This window comes from Salvia splendens, chromosome 15 (genome assembly GCF_004379255.2).
Source record: "Salvia splendens isolate huo1 chromosome 15, SspV2, whole genome shotgun sequence".
NCBI lineage: Eukaryota > Viridiplantae > Streptophyta > Magnoliopsida > Lamiales > Lamiaceae > Salvia > Salvia splendens.
This window is the reverse complement of record NC_056046.1, coordinates 16,412,917-16,439,095: the sequence shown is the minus strand read 5'-3', so window position 1 is coordinate 16,439,095 and position 26,179 is coordinate 16,412,917. Positions and strand designations below refer to the sequence as shown.

The following is a 26,179-nucleotide window of genomic DNA, read 5'->3' as shown; positions in this document are numbered from 1 at the left end:
ATAAACTCTCCATGAATACACCTGGAATTTGAAAACTTGGCCCCACTAGTCCTGAATATTGAAGGCAATAACGACAAATTTCTCTTTCAAACTTAATTGAAAACGTAATTGCATTCGAAGCTCAGTTAGCATGTATACTATCCTCACTAATTGTTCTTTGCACCCAAATAAGGAACAACAACATACTTTGGTCATGTTTTTTCAATAATTCATCCAAAATTTGAAAGATTTTCCCTAATTAACCATGCATTTCATTTCTTCATGCAACGAACTAATGAATTCATTGCAATAATAATTACTGTTAAAAAATATATATGCAAATTTCAACCAAATAATTTCGTATAAATAGTGTTAATCACTCTTGCAATTCCATCATCACAACACAAAAAATGCCTTCTTGCCTCAAATCCATGTCCACATTTCTTTGCTCTCTTCTACTTTATTCCCTCTGCTTGACATACTCAATCGAATCCACTGGCGACCTCACCTTCAACTTCATCCACCGTGACTCGCACCGCTCACCTTCGTACGACCCCTCCATCACTCGTTTCCAACGCCTACGACACGCGGTCGACCGCTCCCTGTCAAGAAAATCCTCGCTGATTGCCTTGCGTTCAAAATCATCGACAGAGTCCATAGTCGCTCCGATCATCCCTTCGGACTATGAGTACCTGATGAAGATCAAAATCGGGACGCCCCCGGCTGAGCAGCTAGCCATCGCTGACACGGGAAGCGACCTAACATGGACCCAATGCAAACTATGCACAGAGTGCTTCAACCAAACTCTCCCACTCTTCGACCCATCTCAGTCCTCGTCTTACCGCCCAGTCCCGTGCTAGTCCGACCAATGCACCGCGTCCGGATCATCACCGTCATGCGGCGGCGACGACAACGCCTGCCGATACGAGGTCTTTTACGGAGACGGCTCATACAGCGTCGGCGAGCTTGCAACGGAAATCCTAACCTTCGACGGAGGCGTGTCCTTCCCAAAATTCGCCTTCGGCTGCGGCTTCGATAACGGTGGCTCTTTCAGCTACGGGTCCGGGATCGTCGGCCTCGGCGGCGGCTCGATCTCCATCATAAACCAGCTAAACACCTCCATAGGCGGGAAATTCTCTTACTGCTTGCCATTGCTTGACTCCAATGCCACCAGCAAGATCAGCTTCGGCAGCAGCGCCGTCGTGGCCGGGCCTAAAGTCGTCTCCACGCTACTAGTAAAGAAATCACCACCAGACACATTCTACTACCTCACATTGGAAGGACTCAGCGTTGGGCTAGACAGTATCGCCAACGCTGAGCCTGAGTTGCCCTCGTTGGGGTCCAACGAGGGCAACATGATCATTGACTTAGGGACGACACTGTCGTTCGTCCCTGATGAGATATATAACAGGGTGGAGGCGATGCTCGAGGGTGCGGTCAAGGGCGAGCGCGTGGAGGCTCCACCAGAGCCGTTCCAGATGTGCTATAGGATGGAGGATGGGTTCAGTTCACCGCCTGTCACAGCTCATTTCAAGAATGCGAACGTGGTTTTGGTACAAGAGGGTGTTTTTTTGGAGGTGGAGAAAGGGATTGTTTGTTTGACGCTGATACCTGCAGGAGGGGATATTGGTGTGTTTGGGAATTTGCATCAGATGAATTATCGGATTGGGTATGATCTTGTCGAGGGACAACTCAGCTTTCTACCTACACATTGCTCCAACCCACAATCAAAGCTCATGTAAGATCTTTCAGTTAATAAATAATGTGTTATAAACAATTACAAACACATTGTTTCAACTTGGACTCATGATTTCAAGGCTATCCATATGTTGGTATATATAATGAAACAACTTCGATGTTTCGATTGCTTCTGCTGAAAATCTTAATCAATTTTGATGAAGAATGTAACCCATTTACCATGTTAATTTAGACAGACATCGATTTGGGTTAGCTACTACAAACTCTACACCTTTTTTAATCAAATTTTGATTGTAAACCAAACAAAAATTATTTAATATTGACCTTCAAATTTATAAAATTGGACTAATTCTGAAAATGGAATTAAAAATCATAAATTTTTTAAAGTGTGCAATTTTCTCAATCCGGTCTGAAAGAAAAAATTTCAATAGACTTTGTTTCTTGAAATCTATGTGGCTTAGTCTGAATAATAATTGAAACAAACTCAGTTAGATGTCTTAGTTTTTGAATTTGACATTGAATAATATTCTCTTCGTCCCCAAACAATAGTATTTTTGTCCATTTTTAGCACGTTCGACAAAATTTGTCAACTTCCATTTTGATAATCTTTAAAGAGGTGTGCTTCATTTTCCAATAACAATAATCAATAATTTTTTTCTTTTATCTTTCTTTTACTTTATAAATTTCGAATTAAAACTTGTATTGTCCTCAAATTTCTTATTTTTAGGGGAAAAAATGAAATATGTACCTAATAAGATAAAATACTTAGTGGATATGTCGAATTTGAAAAATGAACTGTTTTACAAAATTAGTAATAATCTTAATGTGATACTCCCTCCGTCCTACAAGAATATACACCTTTTTCTTTTTAGTCCGTCCCACAAAAATATGCACTTTCTAATTTTGGAAACTCTTTTCTCTCTAATGAGGTGGGACCCATTTTCCACTAACCATACATTAAGTACTTTTTTTCTTTATCTCTCTCTTACTTTACCAATTTTACATTAAAACTCGTATCGAAACTAATGTGCATATTCTTTTGGGACGAAAGGAGTAGTACTTAATACTCCACACTTAAAAATTTCATAAAAAGTTACTAGAATTTGCTCAAGTTTTAATAAAGCATTATTACATCCGGTTCCCATTAAATGTCTCATATTTTCTTATTTGACGGATGGTTCTTAATAAATAGTATTTCATTTCATTTTTACTATTTTTAGTAGTGGATTTCACATTCCACTAACCCATTCTACTCACAATTATTATAAAACTAATATGAGTATATTTTAAAATGAGGTTCATATTCCACTAACTTTTTCCACTCACTTTCCTTCACAAGGTTAAACAATTTCTTAAAACTCACATCAATCAAATATAAGACATTTAATAAGAACAAGAGGGAATAATAGTAGTTCTTAAGACCAATATATGATTTGATAATGATTTGAATCAACCCAGCTATAATACTAGTGGAGTACTCCCTCCATTCTATAGTAGTTGAATCATTTTTTTTTTAATTTAGGGCGTTTCATGATAGTTTAATCATTTTCTCTTTTGACAAAAAGTAATACATTATCTCACTCTTAATTTATTCTCTCAACTTTTTCTTCTCTTGTATATTTTATCTATTTATTTAATACATTATACATATTTTTCTTAATCTCAATGCTGAAAATAAATTACTCTAATACTCCGAACGGAGAAGTAATTAATACTCCAATTAATGCATTCCCACTTTCCGTTTTGTTAGTTGAATTCTGCTTCGAGGTTTGATTTGGGAGAAATACGCTTCTTTGTTGTGCCTTAATTAGCTGCAGCATTGAGATTATTAATTATGAAAACCAATTATTACATTATACTATATGAGTGTACGTAACGTGAATGCAATAACGGTAAATTTCTCTTTCAAACTTAATTCATGACGTACTTGCATTCGAAGCTCAGATTGCATGTACACTATGTGCCCGTTGGGATGCCGGTACTACACCCAGACTCAATCTCAGTCACCGGATTATCCGACGTTCGGTTACTGTGACAAAGTTATCTCTCGGCCCGCGTCTCCTTTATCACGGCCAGTCTCTTCTGATTATTTTCCTAGTATGAGAAGAAGGGTTGTGAAAAAATTGGGGAAATGGGTAGTCATGTTAATTAAATGAAATTAAATACTGTATGTTTGGGGAATGGTGTTGGAGGAGGCGGTGAAAATTAAAAAAAGTAGTAATGCTTGTGGTATAATTATGCTTTATGTTCTATATTTGCATTAATCCTTAATTTTCCGTTATATTTTTATGATTTTGAGTTTTTCCTCCAACAGTGATTATGTTATGTAGTTTCATGATCTTTCATAACTTAGTATTAATCTAATCTATCAAACATTATACTAAAATTATCTTACACATAATCTACTCAACCAAACAACATTTATAAATCCAATACTAATTCTATCCATAAACAAGGCCCATCCTAACTTATCCCATATTGTATCTTCCTATTATTTAGTCTAATGAACCGAACAACCACTATGTACTCTAACCTCACTAATTGGCCTTTGCACCCAAATAAGTAACCAAACAAAATCATACTTTAGTCATATTTTTTCAATAATTCAATCAAAATTCGAAAGATTTTCCCTAATTAACCATGCATTTCATTTCTTCATGCAACGAACTAATGAATTAATTCACTGCAATAATAATTAGTATTTTTCAAAAAAAATATATGCACATTTCAACCAAATATTTTCGTATAAAATAGTGTTAATAACTGTAGCAATCCCATCATCACAAATTCTTTTAATTGAGGAATGGGTTCAGTTCACCAGCAATTAATCACAGCTCATTTCAAGAATGCAGACGTGGTTTGGCACAAGAGAACATTTTTATGGAGATGTTTTGGCTATCTTTGGGAATCTGCATCAGATGAATTATCGAATTGGGTATGATCTTGTCAAGAGACAAGTCAGCTATCTACCTGCACATTATCAAGATATGTTTCATTGTTGTTGTTGTAAGCTCCTTTCGCAATGAAAAAATATGTTACTCCATATTTTTTTTATTAGCCAAATTGGGCTCTATGCATAAACACACAGAATTTCAGTTGGGAATGCAAACACAGTTAATATGATAAGTGGCTCTTTATGTAAAGAGTTTCAATCATGGATCCGTGATTTCTAGGCAATCCAAATTGGTACAATGAAACAACCTCGGTGTTTCAATTGCTTTTGCTGAATGAAAATCTTAATCAATTTGAGGAAGAAAGCAACCCATTTACAATGTAAATTCAGACAGACATTGAGTTGGGTTAGCTACTACAAACACTTCACATCTTGGAATCAAATTGATTAGTTATTAACCAAACAAAAACTCATTTGATATCGATCTTAAATTCCATAAAATGTGGCCGAATTCTTGTACATTTTCTCGTTAATTTTGAAAGTGGACTTAAAAGTCACAAAATTTGGAAGTGTGCAATTTTTCCAACATGACTGAATAGAAAGTTTTCAGCAACTTTATTCCTATTAATTAAAAATGCATATTGATAGTATTTTAGAAATATTTGTTAATTTAATTATTAGGGGAGTGTTATATTACTAACTCAATACTTAATTGCTAACTATAATTAAATAATAACCATTAGATATTCAAATCAAGGGTCAGATAATCAGTACTGGAATATCAATACGATAAAAAAAGTCAATAAGGATATTAAGGTCAATTTACAACAAATTAGTTGCAACTAACTTTTGAAAAATATCCTATAACTTTAAAACACATATAACTTTCTCGGTTTAAATTATTTTTTAGCACAATATATATCAAATTAAAGATAATTTCATAAGAATTCTAACGAGATCTCACTTGCATATGCTCCGATATCAAAATTTTTAAAAAAATTCAAAAATTTTCATAAATTTCGTTAACAGTTTTATATCAATACACGACACATAATATGTCAATACAATGCTTGTACAATGTCAATATGAAATTGTATTGACATTGTCATGTTTTTATGTTGATGTATTTCATACACTGTATTGATATTGTGTTTTTAAACTCTAAATTTGAAAGTTACTATTATCCTTTTAATATTAAAAAATGAAAAATAAAATTACATGCGGTAAATTATAGAGTACAATATTTCTATCACTCCCCTCTACTACTATTACTATAAATTAGTGTTTCTCTTTAATTTTTGTAATCCACGTCACGTCTCTCTCTCAAAATGGTAGTACTGTCTCTGCCTTCTATTCCCGGGTTGACATATCCAGACCCGAATCCGACCCTCCGCCATAGGATCCGCTGCAATTGCAATCGACCCACAAACCACTCGATTAAGCTCCCCGGCGCTTCTAGCGGCAAGGGATGCTCGCCGGGGGAAGACTTTCTCCAGCACCTCTCAATTTCCTCTGTTTTCTTAATTGGCGTGGGAATCAGCAGCCTTTGGGCCTTTCCTCACTCAGCTTCAGCTCGCATTCCTCCATCCTCCTCCACCGCCCACGAAATTCTCGGTATGATCAATTAGGTTTTCAATTATTGTATTCGCACTTTCGGTTTTGTTATTTGAAATTTGCTTTTAGGTCTGATTTGGGAGAAAATGCGCTTCTTTGTACTTTGCTTGTAACTTAGCTACTGCAGTAAGATTACACATTTTTGGAAATAAATCGTGGATTTTTTGTGATTTTTTATGATTTATATATTTAGGCCGTGGATGATGAAAATGAACTGATATATAAAAGGGCGTATTATTGCCTTATTGTTTTTCGGCTTTCTTCCTTGAAATAAATGCAATGTACATGTATGTATGTATGTTCTGCAGCTCGAAAGTGGAGAAATGGCTTTTCTTTGCCTTGTGCTTTTTCTGATGTTGTTTTCCGTTTCCAGCTGAGGATAATATGGGCAAGGTTGAGAGTTCCGGGGATTTTGAAGATAAAGATATGAATGCTGCGTTTGAACGCTGGAAGTCTAAATCATACGCATTGAGTGTACCTTTGAGAATAGTTGCTCTGGAAGGTTCAATTCCTCCTGTCTGGATTAGGGTGAGTTTTGTATCTTTCAGTCGTCAAATTTTGTTGAATACAAAGCCTCTTTTCAGATTATGTGTTTGAATGTATGGTAATAGCATGGTTATTACATTGGTGTGAAATTTAAATAGAGAAATAAGAAAATAAAACTCAAAACTTTTCTTTCTTTTCCTTATTTTCCTGTATAATAATAAACCACTTAGTGATATAGCTGATATTTAAAGGCGATTGTCGATATAAACAGCCTGTTAGTAAGTTAGGTTGAGAAGTTAAGTAAAAAGATTTAGATTTTTTATCTGAAGGTGTGCATCTTGCTATGGCATGCAGGAGTTTTTGAAATCTCAAGGGAAGAGGGTCCAGTTCCGCACAGAGTTCCGCCGAAGTGTTGGGGACATATTTCATGAACTCTCTAATCCAATGTCCAAAGGAAAAATCAGTCCTAAATCTGCTGTGTCGGCTGATCTTGTTACACTTGGTGATTCCTGGTTAAATTTTTCCATTGGAAAGGGGTTGATTGAGCCTATGAAAGGAATAGAAGAGCAGCACTGGTTTCAAGATTTAAGTGACAAATGGAAGGTAAAAATGCAGTCAACCTTTTGTTTTTTGCTGTGTTATTAGAGGACAAAATAAAATGTAAAAAATGAAGAGAAAAGCGAATATTGCTGACCTGGAAGGAAAATTTTCAATTCTAAAGCTAGTGATTATCTGAACTTGAATGTATGTGTTTAAGCAAATGCACATGGTTGATTGAAGCTTTGTGTTGTCATTGTTCTTTAATTGTTCTGGTACCCTTGGAAAAGTATGGACATCAGAATTGAAATAATCTCAGGTATATTTACGCAGGAGTGCTGACGGGGTTTTGGATTCTCAAGGCAAGATATGGGCTGTGCCATATCGTTGGGGCAGCATCGTGATAGCTTATAATAACAGAGAATTTAAAAGGCATAAATTAGCTCCAGTAAAGGTGATTGCCTGTCAACCCTGAATGTTTGTTTCTTGAGGTTTGGTCTTAGTTTGTGCTTATCTCATATGACCTGCATTTGTACATTCAACAAATCAATCAATAATGCTATGATAATTAGAAACTTTCCTGCCTTTTATTTAATCTACATTTAGGATTGGTCAGATCTCTGGCGTCCGGAACTTGCTGGCAAGATTTCAATGGTTGATTCACCTAGGGAAATTATTGGAGCAGTGTTGAAGAATATGGGATCGTCATATAATACTACTAATATTGATTCTCAAGTAGTTGGTGGGAAGAATGCCGTGCTGCAGCAACTTAATCTGCTTGTTAAACAGGTAAGATAAAGGATGGAGATCCAAGAATAAGGAATCAGGATATATGTAATTCTCTTGATTGCTTTCTTCAATGATGAAAAGAATGCAGTTGGTAGCAGAAATGACATAGGTTAACACAGTTTTTCCATAGAGGTTATGGACATTCCTTTTTTAATTAGTGGTCTAGAGTCGCAATATACCAATGTGCAAAAATGGCTTTATACAGGTTCGTCTATTTGATAGTCAGCATTATCTTAAAGCCTTCAGAGCAGGAGACGTGTGGGTAGCTGTTGGTTGGAGCAGTGATGTACTTCCTGTTGCCAAAACTATGTCAAATGTTTCGGTGATGGTTCCCAAGTCCGGTGCAAGCTTGTGGGCAGATTTATGGGTACATCTTGAAATCCTGTCTCCATCATTTCAATATTTTTCAGTCCTCATAATTTGGTGTTGCAGGCGATACCAACTACCTCACGACTTGCTACAGATCAAATCGGAGGAAGAATCAGGGGAGCGTCGCCATTGGTGCAGCAATGGGTGGAGTTCTGTCTGCAGTCAGAAAGAGCCTTGCCTTTCAAAGAAGAGGTGGTAGCTGGTGCATCGCCGGTTTCTCTCAAAGCCCCAGTCGAACAGCCAGTTGAGCGTAAAAAGGGCAGGCCAAAGCTGGAAACGAATCTGGTAGGTAACGTACCGCCTGCTGACATTCTGTCCAAGTGTGAACTGTTGGAGCCATTATCAGAAGATGCATTATGTGATTATGAGTGGCTAATAAATAGTTTGCCAAAACCTAGTCACAGTTTAGTGACCAGACTGAAGCATGCTCTCTCTACTTTGGTTCCAACATTCTGGTCGAAAATGCAATCTAAGGCTGCATGATTGAAATGCCATTGCCCAATAGATTGAAATGAAAACGACAACAATTTGTTAAATTTTCCTCGTGATATTTTCACCGTTGCTCTCTCTCTCTCTCTGTCATGCCATACGTAGTTTACTCCTTCAATTTATAGAGACGGTACAGAAAAAAACGCATTTTATCAAGCTCGGCTATGAATATCACAACAAAGATTAGGCACATAAATATTCCAAAGACCGCACCATTACAGCTAGATTTCACGTCTCATTATGTAGTGACCAAAGTTTAGTTGGCCAACTAAAAATTTAATCATTTGAGATAAATGTATTTATTCGACCCCCTGTAGCTAACTCAAACATTATAGTCGAGCTATAGCGAATTTTTCAAATATATACCACTAATTACTCCCTCCCTCCCTTAAATTTTGTAATATTTTTTCATTCCCGTCCGTCTCATAAAATTTGTCACATTTCACTTTGTATCATTTTTGGCAGTGGATCGATCTCAATTCCACTAACTTATTTCAACTTACATTTTATCATACGACCTTACTTGAACATGATCTGTTCTATAAGCTCGTACCTCTGAATCCTTGATTTCTAAAGAGTTGTAATTGTGGTGATATATTTTTTTTAAAAAAAAAACTTACATTTTATCATGAAACAAATATATAAAAATAAGACTCATTCTCCATTAACTTTTTCAACTTACTTTCCATTACGTTTGTATCTGGTCAACTGTGACAAAAAAATTTAAGGGACGGAAATTACTCTGTCGTTAATTGAGAAATCAATACCTGATATTTAAAGATAGGAAGGATACGTAGTAAATGAAAACTTATTATTATTCTACTAAAAGTGGGATTTGTCATTTTATTAAATTTAAGGGACGGAAATTACTCTGTCGTTAATTGAGAAATCAATACCTGATATTTAAAGATAGGAAGGATACGTAGTAAATGAAAACTTATTATTATTCTACTAAAAGTGGGATTTGTCATTTTATTAAAGTAATTAACTTGAAGAAAATTCCTATGTAACTCAACTTCAACCCATCTGAAATAAATTCCGCTCATTTACTATCAGAATTCAGAAATGTCAAATTCGATTCTGTGCTAAATATTCTCATATTTTTACACTCCAAACACAAATTTTCAATAAAGACCGGCCCGGCCCGGCCCGGCCCGACAAATTGACTCCTCTACACGCGTTTTCTGCTTTTTCCCTTCTTTGCTCTGGCAGCAATCCAAATTGAAACGCCATCATCATAAATTCATAATTCATAGGCATACCCACACAACGCTGAAGGTGCTTGGTTAAAGAAAAGAGGAATAAGAGATGACTAGAGGGAAACAGAAGCTCGAAGCTCAGAAGAAGAATGCCGAGAAGAATCAGAAGTCCAAAGGCTCGCAGATCGAAGCCCGTGCCCACGGCTTACAAGTCGTTTGCCCCATTTGTCGAGTAATTTCTTTATCTCACACGGATTTTTGCGTTATTTGTATGTTGTGAATGATTCAGTTGATTCATCGAATTATTGTGTTTGGTTGATTTAGTTTTTTTTTTATTATGTGTCGTGATTAAGATTGAAATCTGATTTCTCAATTTCTCTTATTCCTTTTTTTTGTTATTGATTGTGTTTGATAACTTTGTCAGTGATTTGGACTATATCGTACTACAACATGAATGTGTTGGATCTAAATTAGGGCAAATGTGGGTGAATTGTGGTCTGTAGCTGGTGATTTGGATAATCAAGTTCTTGTTTATGTACCAGTGTGTCTAGCTTCAGATAGGATGAGGTGCCGTTTGATAGTATCGTATTAGTGATATGGAATCAGTACCACAAGATTTTCTAACACTGCATCTGTTTATGGGGTTGCTGCGAAATCTTGGATGATCCTGAATTAGTTATGCTATTAGTTTCATTTGCAGCTCATTTTTTTAGAAAGGTCTTGGATTACTAGGTTGCAATTGTTAGGGCTACTACATAAATTGCACAATTCAAGTCGCAGCCCCGTTCTACTTTCTCAGTATCTGGTTCCCTGTTTCGGAGAAATTCACTGATATTGCCCTTTCACATATAGGAATGCCCCTCGAACGATATTGCTCTTGTAGTTCCGTTAATATCATCAAATTTGTGACCGTACCTTTCTGGCTGACTTTCCACTTCTGTGTTATTTCCCATGCTTAAATAAGCATGATGAAGGAATAAATGGTCAAGGCATCCTACATTCCTTATTGTGATATGATTGCCTTTCCTATTCATATCTTCTAAGACAGCATTTTCTTAGCCTTTTTTACACGAGTAGAGTTTTTTATATGCAAATTAAGTTCTAATTATCTGTATCCCCTACAGCTACAAGAACCTCTATAACTTCTATCTCAAGATTCTCAACCAACTTTTTTACTGCCTTTTACTTCAATATCACACACTTAGGAATCCTCTAGATATGCGTTTTTAACTTATCTCAAGGATTTGATTGAGAAAGAGGTAAAAGCGGAACCTTTAAGATGCTGAAAGCATGTCTTGTGTTGAGCAGATCTTTAATCTCTTGTAAGTGGATGTTTCAGCAGTACTGTAATTGCACTAGTGGTGGCCTTTATTCTTAATACGCTGTATCTTGTGTTGTGCATATCCTACAACATTAATGCACTGCTTATCTTAATATACAAACGAAGAACTCACTATGAAACATACCTGGAAAAGTTCATTGTGCTTTAAGGTGTTTATTTTGAAGAAATTACTCTTTATTTTTTGAAGGAATTTTTCATTTGGCTTTGCAATATTTACTTGTACTCTAAACTCTTAATCTCCCAGGTTGTATAAAATGGCAGTATGAGACATTTCGTTAGGTGTGTGATCATATTGTTTGACACGCTGCTGTATCTGATTCTGACAAACCATTGACAGTTTTCCTTACTCAACCATGGTTCGAAATTGTAGGCCCAGTTAGCAAATCAGAATCAGCTTGTTGATCATTACGCCTCCAAGCACCCAAAAGAAAAGCCTCCAAGCAACTCAGGATAACAGCTAAAAAGCTTCGGGTTATTTCAGCTCTTGTTCAACTGTAATTTAACTCTACAGCATGTGATGATGAATTCCGCTGTTCTGTTTATAAGAATGTAATCTATTTATCACCTCCCCTTGTCATATTGGCCTGCAAGGAAATCTACACATGAATAAATTGTAGTACTATCTTCTGTCTTGTGGGGCACTAGAAGTGATTTTTTGAATGACTCGTGCTTCCAGAAAGTATTTGAACTTCAGCTCTTAAATCTTTCCAAACCGCGCAAGGGCCAGTTTGCTTTACCTGTTGGGAAATGAGAAGAAATCGCAGCTTCCCAGGTTTGCTTCACTATTCAACAAAGAATTCAAATCATTCTGATGCGTTTGGTTTAATTGTTTTCCAATCCATTTTTTGTGAAAGGGAAAAAATGACACTATGATATGGTTCCGTACCTAGATGTTTGTTCTTGCTCGTTAGAGCATCTGTAACCCTTGGGGCCGGGCCGCAAATTGCCCCGGCCCGTCCCATGCATTACACGGAAGGGCGGCACGGCTCATGCCCGTCCCGGTGACGCGTGACCGGCCTGGGGAGCGTCCCAAGTCCCGGCCCGGGACGGGGTTGCACGGAGACGGGCCGCAAGTCCCGCGTCCTGGCCCAGCGTTGCACGGTGACGGGCCGGGCCGCAACCAAATTTTTTTTTTGTTTATATTTTAAATTCGAATTTTTTTTCTATAAATACTACACCATTTTCATACACATTCAACTTCACATTCAACTTCAAATCTCTTCCTAGAATTCGAAAAAATGCCTCCTCGTCAAAGAATATTCGAAGATCAATTGACCCGAGTGTTAGGAGAGGCGGTACCGGCAATCCAAGAAGAAATGAACAACGAAGTTGAACGCTTCCAAGCTGCTATTCAAGCTCGGAACGAACAACGAACCCGGGTACCACGTACCCGGATGTATATTCACCGAGACCGTGAACAAGTTGCCCTGCGGCTTTTCACGGATTATTTCTCTAGAGATCTGCGATGGAGTGATCAGATGTTCCGTCGCCGGTTCCGGATGCGGAGGCCTTTGTTCATACGCATTGTCAACGCCGTTGTAGCTCGTGACCCGTATTTCTGCCAAACTACCGATGCTGTGGGCCGGGAAAGTATATCGACGTTGCAGAAATGCATGTCTGCCATTCGTCAACTCGCTTACGGAACTACATCAGATATGTTCGATGAGTATCTCCATGTAAGCGAGCCTACTGGACGGGAGTCCCTCGCTAGATTCTGTCGGGCAGTCGTCGAAGCATTCAAGGATACGTACTTGAGAAAGCCAACGACCGACGACGTTAGCAAGTTGGTCGACATGCACGAGCGGGCCCACGGCTTCCCGGGGATGCTTGGAAGCATCGACCGTATGCACTGGCCGGTGGTCCTCCAAGCGCGGTGGGCTATCGTGAAGGGAGCGGCCCGTGGTTGGCAGCGGTCAAACATCGCCGACACAATGTATGCATGTATCATAATGCATAACATGATCGTTGAGGACGAACAAGATAACGTCACTTTGTGGAGCGACGATCCGCTCGCCAGCACCGGGAGTAACTACGTTGTCACCGAGCCGCCCGTGCAGGGCCTTCCTCACGACATCCGCAATGTCATGGCTCGTTCAGCTGCGATGCGCCAAGAGGAACAACACACTCGCCTCCAAGCCGATCTAATCGAAGAAATTTGGACTCGCAACAACGTTTTCCAGCATTGACGTTATGTTTTCATGTATTTTATTTTCAGTTTGAAATTTTATATGTTGTAATTTTGCAGTATTCGATGAAATTAAATTTTCCGTGTTATAAATTTACAGCGTTTTTTATTTTACTTTCAAAATAGGTTGGAGTTGTAAATAGTGTCATTTATTAGTTGCGGCCCGGGCCGCAACCTGCAGGGTTACAGCAGTTGGGGTCTGGGCCGCAACTGTAGAGGAATGATGACGTGGAGGGGACTTGGGGCCGGAAATGGGGACGGGGTTACTGATGCCCTTATGGATTAGGTGTCAAAATCCTTACAAAATGCTAATGTAAATGACATACTATTCAGCACTTATGAATAGTACTCTCTCCGTCCCACAAAAGATGTCACACTTCCCGGCACGAGATTTTAGGAGGTTTTGTTTTATGTGTTAAATAGAGAGAGAAAATATAATTTTTATATTTATGTGAGAGAAAACTTTTTCTAATAATGGAAATGTGATATCTTTTGTCGGAATGACTTGGAATTTGCCCATCCAATATCGTTTAGAAGGTAAAAAAGTTGTTTTACTATTTATCCAAAATTATTTTAAATTTTATAGTTTACGTTTTATTTCTTTTAAAATTCAAGAGTTTCCGAACCACATATAAATAATGAGTTTTAATATTTTGAAGTCAGATTTTAATTATTTATAATATTTTCGTTTTAAAAAAACTATGGTTTGATTAATTACTTATCCATTTAAGTCATTCTGTACATGTTTTGCATCAATTTCCATTGATTAATTGCGATAAACGAAATTGAGTACACAAAAAGAAGTTTGTAAAATTCATGAAATAAATCATTCAACAAAAAAAAAACTAAGAAATTCAAGATACTGAAAACAACCTATCTAAAATATTAAGAGAAACAGAAAGAAAGATAGTTGAAAATATTCATCATGGAAAAGGAACGAAACAGAAAAAACAAAGCAAATTAGGGTTTTGTGAGGTTGAACCGGAAACTCTTGTTCGTGTGCTGAGTTGATATTTTTGGTTTGTCTTTATCGGTTTTTGATAATTTCTTGATGAATTTGTGTTGCTTCTTCTGCCACCAAGTCCTGATGATCAGTTTGATTCTGTTGATGAGTAGTAGTTGGTTTGCAGGGAGTTGAAACAACGCTCTCTCTCTCTTTTTCATCATCCTCCATCTTCATGATTTCATCATCTTCATCTTCTCTGAGAGTTCGAGTTGATATCTTAGGCCATCGAATCAGGCATCGGATCGTTCCAAAGAAGATATAATCTGTAACAACACTTGGAGTACTTCCTCTCTCCTCCCATTCTTCATCTGATTTGTGGTGCTCAACCTCCTCCATTATCTCTCTCTCGCTGAGTGTTGTTGTGAAGGTATAATTATGTTTAGGGTTTAATTATGTGTTTATATAGAGAGAGTAGACATAACACTTTAGATGGGGATTCGGAATTGATTTTCGTATCACAAATTCAAATTCAAATTCAACTATATCTCTAATTTACTACTACTATTTTTAAATCAAGTATCACAAACTCAAATTCAACTATATCTCTAATTTACTACTACTATTTTTAAACGCCCTTTTGTTTGTGTTATGTATAGGGAAGATTTCATCTTTCTATATTCTTATTCAAAATATTGTAAATTTTAGTATCTCTTTATTTAATTCTCCATCGAATATTTTGTCTTTATATAATTGTACTCAATATCTCCAACGAATATTTTGTGTTATTCAAAAAAGTTACCATCTTAAATAAGATAAAGGGAGTATAAATTACTACATTCTTCATAATAAATAATTTTGATAGTAGGCAACACATGTTTTAATGTACATTGGTAAAATAAGTTAAATGTGGAAAAAAGTGGTTCTAAAAGGGAAAAAAGATAAACGTACATAAATTCTACGTACATAATACCCTTAATTTTTTAATCGGACCAAATCGGTTTAATTTAAACCGGTTTTATTATTAGTTATATTGTTTATTTACTGAATTATCCTTTACTATATTTAAATCTTAAAAAACAATTAGTGTTGATATTTAAATATATCAAATTAAATCTCCATAATCATGATTCATATCTAAACTCCCACCTCCACGTCAAAACTCCCAATTAAATCTCCATGATCACAATTCATATCTAATACTCCCACCTTCACGTCAAATTTCACTCCCTCTCCATTTATTCTTTCATCTCTATCCCATTAAAGTACTATTAAACATTTCTCATTAAATAATGCCGGTTTTTCATACTCTTTAATTTTTTACAGCTATCTCTCCTGATAAAACACTTTGTTTCATTCTCTTGCTTGCTAATTTTTGTGAATTAATTTTCCATTAGAACCACTAATTCATATCAATTATCGAGGCATAGTTATCAATTAGTTGTGCAAAGTTTAAATTATAATTCCTAACATCTGAATTCTCTGTTAATTTTACGAGTGGAGTACTATTTTTTTCTATTAGCGAATGAAGGATTTATACAAATCTATCAAATATGTATAAAGATGATGGTGGGTAAAAGATGAAGAAGGAAGAGAGAAAATCCACAAGCAATTAATAATAATTTTATACAATTTTTAAGTCACTTTGAGATACTATAAGCTTTTATATAAAAAGCTTCCGGCTTAAGAGACAAAAGAAAACATGTATAATGGCTACAAAATATAAAGATAAAAAATGATAAAGAAGAAATAAAAACAAGGAAAAAAATGTGCTAATATGAGAAGAGGCGCATAATTTGCAAACCGAGGCAACTAAAAATAAGAAAAGTGGCCGGCTTGGAATATAGGCTCTCACAAAAGTACTCAAATCGTTAATTTTAAAAATATTAAGTGTTTTTATGAATAGAAAAGGTCTTATTTGATCAAAATCTTCAAATCAAAACAACAGAGACGATTCATCGAACACTTTGCGCGCAAGCAGAATATTAACATAGTGCCCTCAAATTATTATCAAATCCCAAAATTAAATCTTTTCCTTACAAAAAAATAAGGATACATATTGTGGAAGTGTTTTTAGTAATTGAAGTATTTAAATTAAATAATGGAATGGTGGGACCCTTGAGCATGTCTTTGCGGAAGAGCATGAATGTGTGTGTTGTGATCTTGGGAAAGAGCATGGAGTAAAAAAGTAATAAAAGTGGGTCCGAGCCCACATCCGTGCTCTTTGGCCAGAATACAGATATGGATGATCTTATAGCCAAAATGGCAAAATGCATAAGAAAGAGAGGAAAGAAAGCTGCTACACGTTTTTAGCAAAAAATTGGGGAAAAGACTTGAGAGAGAGGAGAGAGTGCACACGTTATCTATTTTGAAAGGACAAATATTTAATATATTAATTTGATTATAAATAATTAAAATCATAAACCGGTTTTATAGATGAAATACCTAAAATATCCAATTATGTATGTAAAATTTATGTATGTTTATCACTACTCTAAATGTTATTAGTGAAATATAAGACCCATATTTTTAGAAAAATAAACTTACCATAAATACGTAGAGACTAGTATTAATGGACAGATCAAACTGAATTCAAAATTGTCATAGATCTTAAATGACAAAGAATTATTAGGGAAATACTTTTTATGGACGGAGGTATATAGAATTATTCTTAGGAAAATACTTTTTATGGACGGAGGTATCTAGAATTATTTTATTAATTGTCATAGATCTTAAATGACAAAGAATTTTAAATTCAAAATTAATCCTAATAAACTAGACACCTATGATTTATTATTTTCCACTGATTTCGTTGATATGTACTCGGGCAATGAAATACTATATTTTCCACTTATTTCGTTGATATTCGGGTTTCGAGTCAATCAGAATGAATTTTCAAAGTTAGAGTACGATTCTGCTAAATCCTAAACCTAGAATATGAGTGTCCACAATGGTGGCCTTCAAAGGCCATCAAATGTGGCCCGGCCATCATTCGTGGCTCTCTTATGGCCTTCACAATGGTAAAAGTCAAAATTATAACAAAAATAACAAGGGCCACCAAATGTGGCCCTTTAAAAAAAATTTAATTTATTTTCTTTTTTAATGTTATTTTTTAATTTAACTATATTAAATTTTTGTAGACTAATAATTTGAGATCTAACATAATTTAATAAAGTTACGAATTATAGATAAATTTTCGTCGTATTTTTTATAGGGGAAAATTCTACAACGAAAATTTTTAAAAAACACAACATAAAAAGATAAAAAAACGTCACCGCTAACTACTCGGTGGCGTCATCGGAATCCGGCACATCTTCTTCACCTCTTCCACCGCCGCCGACACCGGCCCCACTGCCGCTTGCTTCGCCCGTCGCCGACCCATCGGAGAAGCCCAACTTCGACCTCAACCTAAGAATGAGGTCGTAGTACATCATCTTGGTGATATGGTCCGTCGACTTCTCGTACAAGGACAAGTTATCCTGGAGTTGCTTCATCATCTGCACCTCCAGTGTTTGAGTCAACGCCGCGGTCGGTGGTGAAGGGTGCGGTGTCGCCGCGCTCGCCCGAGAGACTTGGGAAGCAGATCTAGCTTCCCGGATGGCGGATTGTTGGCCCTGCGGGCGCTGGCGCCTCGACATTGTCGAGGGGGGCTCATCCCTCACATCGTCATTCAGGTCGAATGCACGTGAGTCGGTACCACTGCTGTAGGTGCCGTCGGCCCCGATTTTTGTCCGCTTCCCAGTAGGACCGGTCTCATCGTCGCAGATCGCCTTGAATTGAGGGGAGTCTCGGAGAAGCATGTATTCATTCCAGTAGGTGAACTTGGGCCAACTTTCAGTATTACACAACTGATACGATAACGCCCGTACGTCGGCTTCGCTGCGGCCGCTTTCGGCATTCTGGAGCTGTCTCTCGTAAATGTTCCTGAACCTCTTCACAGCTCTACTAATCCGGCCGAACTTCTTCCGGATCTGGCCTTCATCACGTCCGGCACTGCCTTCTGGTTTGAAGCTGTTGTACACCGTTAGGACGCGCCTCCAGAAGCAAATGTCGGTCTGATCCGTGCCGATGACCGGATTCGTCGTGACCGCCTCCCAAGCCCGCGCAACAGCGAGGGATTCGTCGTCGTTGTACTTCTCGCCCCGCCGATCACCACCGCCTCGGCCACCGTCGGTGGTCGGCTCTCTGTCTCCGCCTCGCCCCCCACCGCCGCCGCCTCGCCTCCCACTCCCACCGCCGCCGCCTCGCCCCCCACCACCGCCGGTTCGGCGACCCCCGGTGGGGGCCTCCATCTCCACACTACCGGATGTCGGGGTCTTCGGTGTACCCATCAACTGTTCCCATGTGAATCTATCAGATTCAGACAGAGGAGACGGGGAGTATTGAAATTTGGAGGATTGGAATTGGGAGGATTGGAATTGCTGGGACGGGTTGTTGATCGCGTCCATATTCGGTCGGTAGTCCCCGAACCCCGATGGTTGGCGAACCAAGTTCCTCTGCTGGGATGGCTGGACCCGGAATTGGGGCGAGTGCGGACTCCACGTCTGATTGGGGAAGTTGCCGTATCCCGAGTCTCCATACCCCGGGGAATTACCATCTCCACCTTGCATTTTTTGTAGTGTTTGAGAGTGTAAAATGAAGGGATTGGAAGTGTAGAATGAAGTGAAAAAATGGAAATGGGAGTGTATATTTATAAAAAATTTTCGAAATAAAAAAAAAAACTATTTGCCGCGGCCCAGCCGCGAAACGCGGCTCGATGCAATGGAGGGCCGCAGCTCACACGGCTCAGCCGCGTGAAGGCCGCGGCCGCGGCTCAGCCACGTCTCTCGCCCTAGGGCCCCGGCTCTCGGCCTCTGCAATAGGGGGGCCGCGCACCGAGCCGCGGGCCGCGGCTCCCCCATTGTGGACACTCTAAGTATTACATACTTCTTGAAAGTTTAGTGCTAATTTTATTTTGACTATGCTTGTAAAAGATGTGATTATTGATGTGTATTTTGAACATGAAACAATAGTCTTTGATTAATCTGAGATGTATCATGAATTATATGCCTTTTATATAGTCAAATAACGGTGAACATGATCAATAAGCTGACCATTCAAATTTGTGACTTTGTAGCATTTGAATCTATATGAATGACAAACATAGATTCAAGTAGGCTTCTCTTATTGCATAACACAACATACAAAAAGTTCTCTGCATTCTTTATTGTCCGAGCTTTGTCCGCTCCTCTTCCAGTTCGTCGAAGATCGTTCTATCGACTAGGGGTGGCAAATCGTGCGTGTCGGGTCGTTATCGTGTCGACACGATAACGACACGAACACGATAACAACAAACACGAACACGACCCGTTAAGAAAACCTCAAACACGAACACGAACACGACACGAAACCCTCAGACACGAACACGACACGAACACGACACGAACCCATTAACGACACGAACCAATTCGGGTCAACACGACACGATAACAACACGTACACGAGATGACACGATAACGACTCGATAACAACACGACCTGATAACGGTTAAACCTATTAAAAATGAAAATAATAAGAATTAATAATATTAAAATATTATTTGTTAACGGATAACACGAACACGACACGGACACGTATTGTTAACAGATAACACGAACCCGACACGAACACGACACGAACACGACACGAAATTTTCGTGTCCTTAACGGGTCGACCCGATAAGGACACGAACCCAATAAGCTCTGACCCAAACCCATTATTTTCGTGCCGGTTCGTGTCGTGTCAAAAATTACCAGCCCTACTATCGACGTTACTGCCACAAACAAAATGAAGTCATTTTATCTTTAAAGTCGACTCGCTTGAATCGAGAGCACTACCGAATCAAATCTCGTCTTGCTGAGAGATGACTCATCGACTCAGCTATTACTATGATTTCTCTTTTACCCTATGTTTGATTTTTACAGTTCTATTTCTATATGTTTCCATTCGTTTTATCTTGTATCCATTTTTCAAACATGTGACATTTTTTTATGAGAACAATAATAAGTACTTCTATCAATCATATTATATTTCCATTTCCTTTGGCATATTGATGATGCCAGATACATGTTTAATTGCTTTACTCTTTCCTCTGATAAAGGAGTAAGGATTATGATATAAACACCATTTTAATATACCAAGGCCGGCAAATTTCTTATGGAGAAGTAAGGTCTATAAGTCAAGGGAATTAACTTTAATTGTTTGGTGTATGGAGTTGGTTGCCTACTCCTATATGGAATCTTCACTCCTTTTTCTTTTAGTATTTTACGGGATTAAGACAAATATAATGAAGATAAATTAGCTTCCTACTTACTTTTTTGTTGAAAGAATTGGCTTTTCGTAATTAGTAGTAGTGATTAAGATGAGTATAATGAAGATAAATTAGCAATTGCTATGTCAAATTACAAGTGACATATTTCTTTTTCACACATAGTTTGGAAAAATCATGATAAATAATTAAAATGAAGAGAAATGAAAGTAAAAGAGAGAATAATGTAGATAAGAGAATTTTTTTACTTTACTTTCTCTTCATTTTAATTATTTATCATGATTTTTTTAAAATATGTGCGAAAGAGAAATGTGTCGCTTGGAATGGGACAGCGGGATTATTAATAAGAGGTTTTTTTTGTCATTGACTTCTTAAATATGTGAAGGCCGCCCTACTTTCAATTTAGTCTATAGACTATAGCTTTGTACCGGAATTTAATTTAAATTAAATGTGATATGCGTGGGCAAAGAAAGTGACATATAACTGATACAATATAACTACCCCTAAACCTATTACAAAAGGTAGTGAAACAATTTTCATTTACTAATATGTCCTTTTTGGTTCATAACTATCACCATAGAGGTTCTTCAACTGTGAAGATTGGTTTATAGGTGTTGCCTAATTAACTCATAATTATATATACGGCCGCTATAAAAATTTAATGTATCTATATGGATAAGTAGCCTATATTTGATTTAGTGACATAAAATGAAATGAAATTTTATAGTATGTGATTCAAATTTGGATTTGTAAAGGGACAAAATTCGTCTATAGCGAGAGATGCCCAAGGTTTTCGATTCCGGCGGTTAACCGCGGAACCGTAACCGCCGGTTCCGGTTCCGAACTGGAACCGTGATTTTTTCTTGTACCGGAACCGCCATATTTTGAACCGCGGGCCGGTTCCGATTCCAAATTTTACGAACCGAAACCGTGTCGGAACCGCTGGTTCTGGACGGTTCCAAACCGGAACCATTAAAAACCACCGGAAAACCATAAAATCTAGCCGGAACTGTGAAAAACCGTAAAAAAATCACCGGAAAACCGGCGGTTCGGAACCGAAACCGGAACCGTGAAATAGCCTCACGGTTCGGTTCCGATTCCACATTTCTCAAAACCAGAACCGGCGGTTTATGAACCGTGGTCATGTCTATCTATAGCTACTGCAAGATTAGTAGATTGGTTCAATCATATCGTCTGACCTAATACATAAAAAGGGCCTTTCTAGGACATACAATAATGGTATCCGTAGCCGGTAGGGCTATATCTATGTCAACATTTCCAACAAAACTAGGAAAATAAGCAAATAAGGGCTATATCTATGTCAACATTTCCAACAAAACTAGGAAAATAAGCAAATAGTGGTAGGACATCAATTGCGGTTCAAATATCAATTGTAATGCTTTAATTTTCCCAATTGAACTATAATATTGACCACACATATATACTAACATACACTATATAATTTTCAAATAAATAAGTAGAGTTTTTAATATTATTTGTTATGACTATATATTGTTTAATTAGATTTGGACTTCTCCAAACCTCTTCGATGAGATCAGCTTATTCTCCACGCATAAAAAGACATTGATGTGCAACCTCTCAAAGTTGTGCTTTTATGCGTGAAGAATAAGCCGATCTCATTGAAAAAGTTTGGAGACGTCATGTCGACGTCCTTCTATGTCCGTATCCAAGCCGATCTCTTTGAATAACTTTGGAGACACTTACAGATTCCAACATTGAAGTTCATCTTTTCAATTAATAAATTTTAAAGAATTCCATCCAATCATTTAATAGCTTATTGTGTTATTTATTTTACAAAATACTTTCTATGTCCCCAAAAAATAGACTAGTTTTTTTTTATTTTGAGCGTCCTCCAAAATTAGACAAAGTCTAAATAAGGAAAGTTTTGAACAAACATAAACTACTAATAATGTGGACCCCTCAATCCACTAATACTATTTCCACTATCTTTTTATCTCTCTCTCTTACTTCTCTCTCTATTCTATTTAACATTCCACATTAAAACTTGTGTCATATACAATTTTGTCAATTTTTGGGGGACGGATGGAGTAGTTGATAGCTAAAAATAGTTAAAAATTAAAATAGTTGGATAAGAGGTATGGAGTTGTAGAAGTTGTGGTGAGATGCAAAAATTAGAGGAAATGATAATTTGACAAAGAAATATATACGTTAATGTATAAATTGTACACGATAGAATATGGATTACCGATGCTCTAAGAGCATTGGTAACAAAACAAAAAATGGGAGGTGTTGCACCGCTCGGAGGGGCAGGATTCCTAGGGAGAGGGACTGCAACTAATTTATTAAAATAATATAAATTTTGAAATATATATTACTCTATAAATACAACTATAATTCATTTAGATATATTTTTAAATTTAAATAAATTATTTTAATATCTTCGTAATTTAAAAAATATGAAATTTTAAATTATGTAATTTTTAAGATATCTAATTTTTGGTATTTGTAATTTTCAAACTCTATAAATACTACTATAACTCATTTAGACATTTTATGATTTTTAGTGAAGTACTTTGGTTATTTATAATGTTGTTTAGTTTCTGTAAAATGGATGATGATTAAAAATAATAAAAAGTTAAGATTAAAATTGTTGTAAAAGCAGTATAAGGAGTGGTGTGAAGAAGGTTACTGACTTACTATACTGATTAATGAAATGATTATTGTAAAATAATGAAAATATGCATGTACCATATACAATACGAATTGATGGTTGTTGCCCGCAGGGGCGTAGCGCAGTTGGCAATGGAGGGGCAGATCTTGCTTCATTGATTCAAATCTCACTGTTGTCATATAGTTGCTTTCATCTCTCAGGCACAAGTGTGAGGCCTTGGGAGATGAGCTTCTGGCAGTCAGTGGACTAAGGCTTCCCCCTTAATGGCACCCACAGTGGGGCGGACGATAGGCAGCCCGATGCCTCGGGCGCGCCATCGTCCCCCACTGTGGGTGCGCGGACGATGGACGATGCGTCATCCTCGCCCGACAGATAGTCCGCGGAGGAAGCGCGGACGATAGGGCATCGTCCGCGTCATCGTCCGCCCACTGTGGGTGACACAGACGATGGCGCGGACGATGCAACGCGTTTTTGTTTTTTTTTTTAATTCAAAAAATTCATTTATATAAATACCCTCTACCTCACCTTCATTTGTAACATTTTCATTCACATTTTCACTCTCAATTTACACTAAAAATGGATTTCGGTGATTACTCAAGTCCCAATATTTCGATGTTTGGAGGTGGTGCACGTTGGCCGGGTACACAACCTAATGAATATTTGTCGTTCGACCCTGACACGCAGTATGATCCTGAATTCAGTACGGATTCGTACGGCCTGTCTGACATGGAGCCGTCTCCAACTCGCCGCGCCGCCCCCCGCCAGAAAGAAGCGGATCAAGTACCGGGCGTACAAGTTGCCACCTCCGGCAACGAATGAAGAGTACGACCCCGGGAGGACGAACTACCAACCGAATGAAACCCTCATCTTGGCGAGGTGTTGGGTGGATATCTCGGAGGACCGGTATTCACAAACAACCAAAAGCAGCTTGCGTACTGGGAGCGCATCGTCGAGCGCTACAATGAGGCGAAGCTGCCGAACGCGTACAAGCGCCATAGGGAGCAGCTCCGCAAGCACTGGGATCAGGTTAAGAAGCAAGTCAACCTGTTCGCGGCGGAGTACGAGAAGTGTTCGAGGGAGCAGAGAAGCGGCGAGAGCCTGAGCGATGTGCGCGATAGAGCGCTGTTGTCGTACCAGTCCATGTACGGAGACTTCAAGCATTTCAATATCTGGGCGCTCTTGAAGGACAAGCAGAAGTTCCAAGGCGGGATTCTGCACACCGGTACGAAAAAGAGGACGAAGACCACCGACACTGGTGGTTACACGAGCAGCGAAAGCGGAGCATATCTGGTGGACCTCAACCGGACGTGCACGGAGGATGAGAGTTCCGGCACACCGATGTCCTCCCGGCGTCCCGTAGGCGTTAGGCTGCGAAGAACAAGGGGAAGGCGAAGGAGACATCCTCCTCGCAAGCCGCGGCCGCCCTCCCATCGCCGATCCCGACCCCGATCCCGATGGCAACGGCCTCGATGGCGCGGACGTTGTTGGACACGCATAACGCCCTCATGAAGTGTACGGACCCGGCCAGAGCCGAATACCTCCAGGGGTTGATCGATGAGCTGCGCCGGAAGTTGGTGATTGTAGAGTAGTCAACTTTTTTTATATTTCTAACTCGTGTAATTTTTTGTAATCAATGTAGTATTTGCCGTTTTTTAGTTAATCGTTGTATTTTTTAATTAGTTTGCATTTATATATTTGAAAACATTTAAACTAATTAACAAAATAATAGTAAAACCTATAGGGCGCCCCACTGCAGGTGAAAGGTATGAGGATAAAGTGCTGATGTAGCGGTGCATAGGGCGGGCTTTAGGACGCGCCTTAGGACGCCCCATTGCTGATGCCCTAACGGGCTACTACGTGCTCTGATTTAACCCCCTCACATGATATCGGGCCGGAGTGTGAGGCAGCTGACGACGGAATCACCCTTTTTTTTTTGCTACGACGAATCGCAGCTGGCTGACGGCAAAAATGATTATACTACAATAATATACTACTATTAAATTCACAACCATACAGCACATGATCTGTACTTGTGCAGAAGATAAAGTCGACGAATTAGAATCCTTTTAAAATGCATCCTGAAAAGTTGTCTTTTGTCTTTTAGCTGAAATCACATGTATTCACATATTAATATATTTATTTATTTTATTCATTAATTTTTTTTTTCTCATTTAGTATATTGACCACAAAAAAGGGGAGATATTTTTCAGAAAGAAAGGAATAACTATAACAAATTGACAACCACAATTTAAAAAAGTTACTACGAATATATAAATAAAAAGAACGAACCAAGTAAATTTGTAAACTTGACCCTCGTTCACTCAGTGTAGTTTAGGTATTTCTCCCACAAGTTTATATATCTATATTATAACATTAATTTTGACATATCAACATTATTTTATGTAAAAGATATTATTGAATAATTTATTGATATTGCTAAGATCTATCTAAAATTTTACTGTAATTTCTAACTGAAGAGTTAATTCAACCCCAATAGTTAGTACTCCATTAAATAAATGCAAGAAATAACTATGATTCTTAACTAGTTAAATGATTAATTATAAAACTAAACCAAATTAAAACACTCAAGATTGAAATTGAAGAAAAAAGAATTAAGATATAACACTAAAAACACAGGCCAGCACCGAAACGTGAGATAAACAATCATTAGTCGAGCAACTAAAATGTAAGATTGAAACAAGAAAATTCCTCATTTT

The 26,179-nt window shown here is 37.8% G+C and overlaps 2 protein-coding genes and 1 long non-coding RNA gene across 3 annotated transcripts; all 3 read left to right on the top strand.

Moving 5' to 3' along the window:
* Positions 1-389: 389 nt before the first annotated feature.
* LOC121766762 (aspartic proteinase CDR1-like) lies at positions 390-1,721 on the top strand. The gene is made up of 2 exons (XM_042163016.1): positions 390-832; positions 935-1,721. Exons 1-2 carry the CDS (start codon positions 390-392, stop codon positions 1,719-1,721), a joined length of 1,230 nt encoding a protein of 409 aa, XP_042018950.1.
* A 4,151-nt stretch (positions 1,722-5,872) lies between these two features.
* LOC121769514 lies at positions 5,873-8,915 on the top strand. The gene is made up of 7 exons (XM_042166343.1): positions 5,873-6,184; positions 6,558-6,712; positions 7,025-7,273; positions 7,527-7,661; positions 7,814-7,996; positions 8,202-8,363; positions 8,429-8,915. Exons 1-7 carry the CDS (start codon positions 5,899-5,901, stop codon positions 8,846-8,848), a joined length of 1,590 nt encoding a protein of 529 aa, XP_042022277.1. The 5' UTR covers positions 5,873-5,898; the 3' UTR covers positions 8,849-8,915.
* A 990-nt stretch (positions 8,916-9,905) lies between these two features.
* Positions 9,906-12,055, top strand: LOC121767110. Its single transcript, XR_006043039.1, has 2 exons — positions 9,906-10,285; positions 11,766-12,055. It is a non-coding gene; the product is annotated as an uncharacterized LOC121767110 (long non-coding RNA).
* The last annotated feature ends 14,124 nt before the right edge of the window (positions 12,056-26,179 follow it).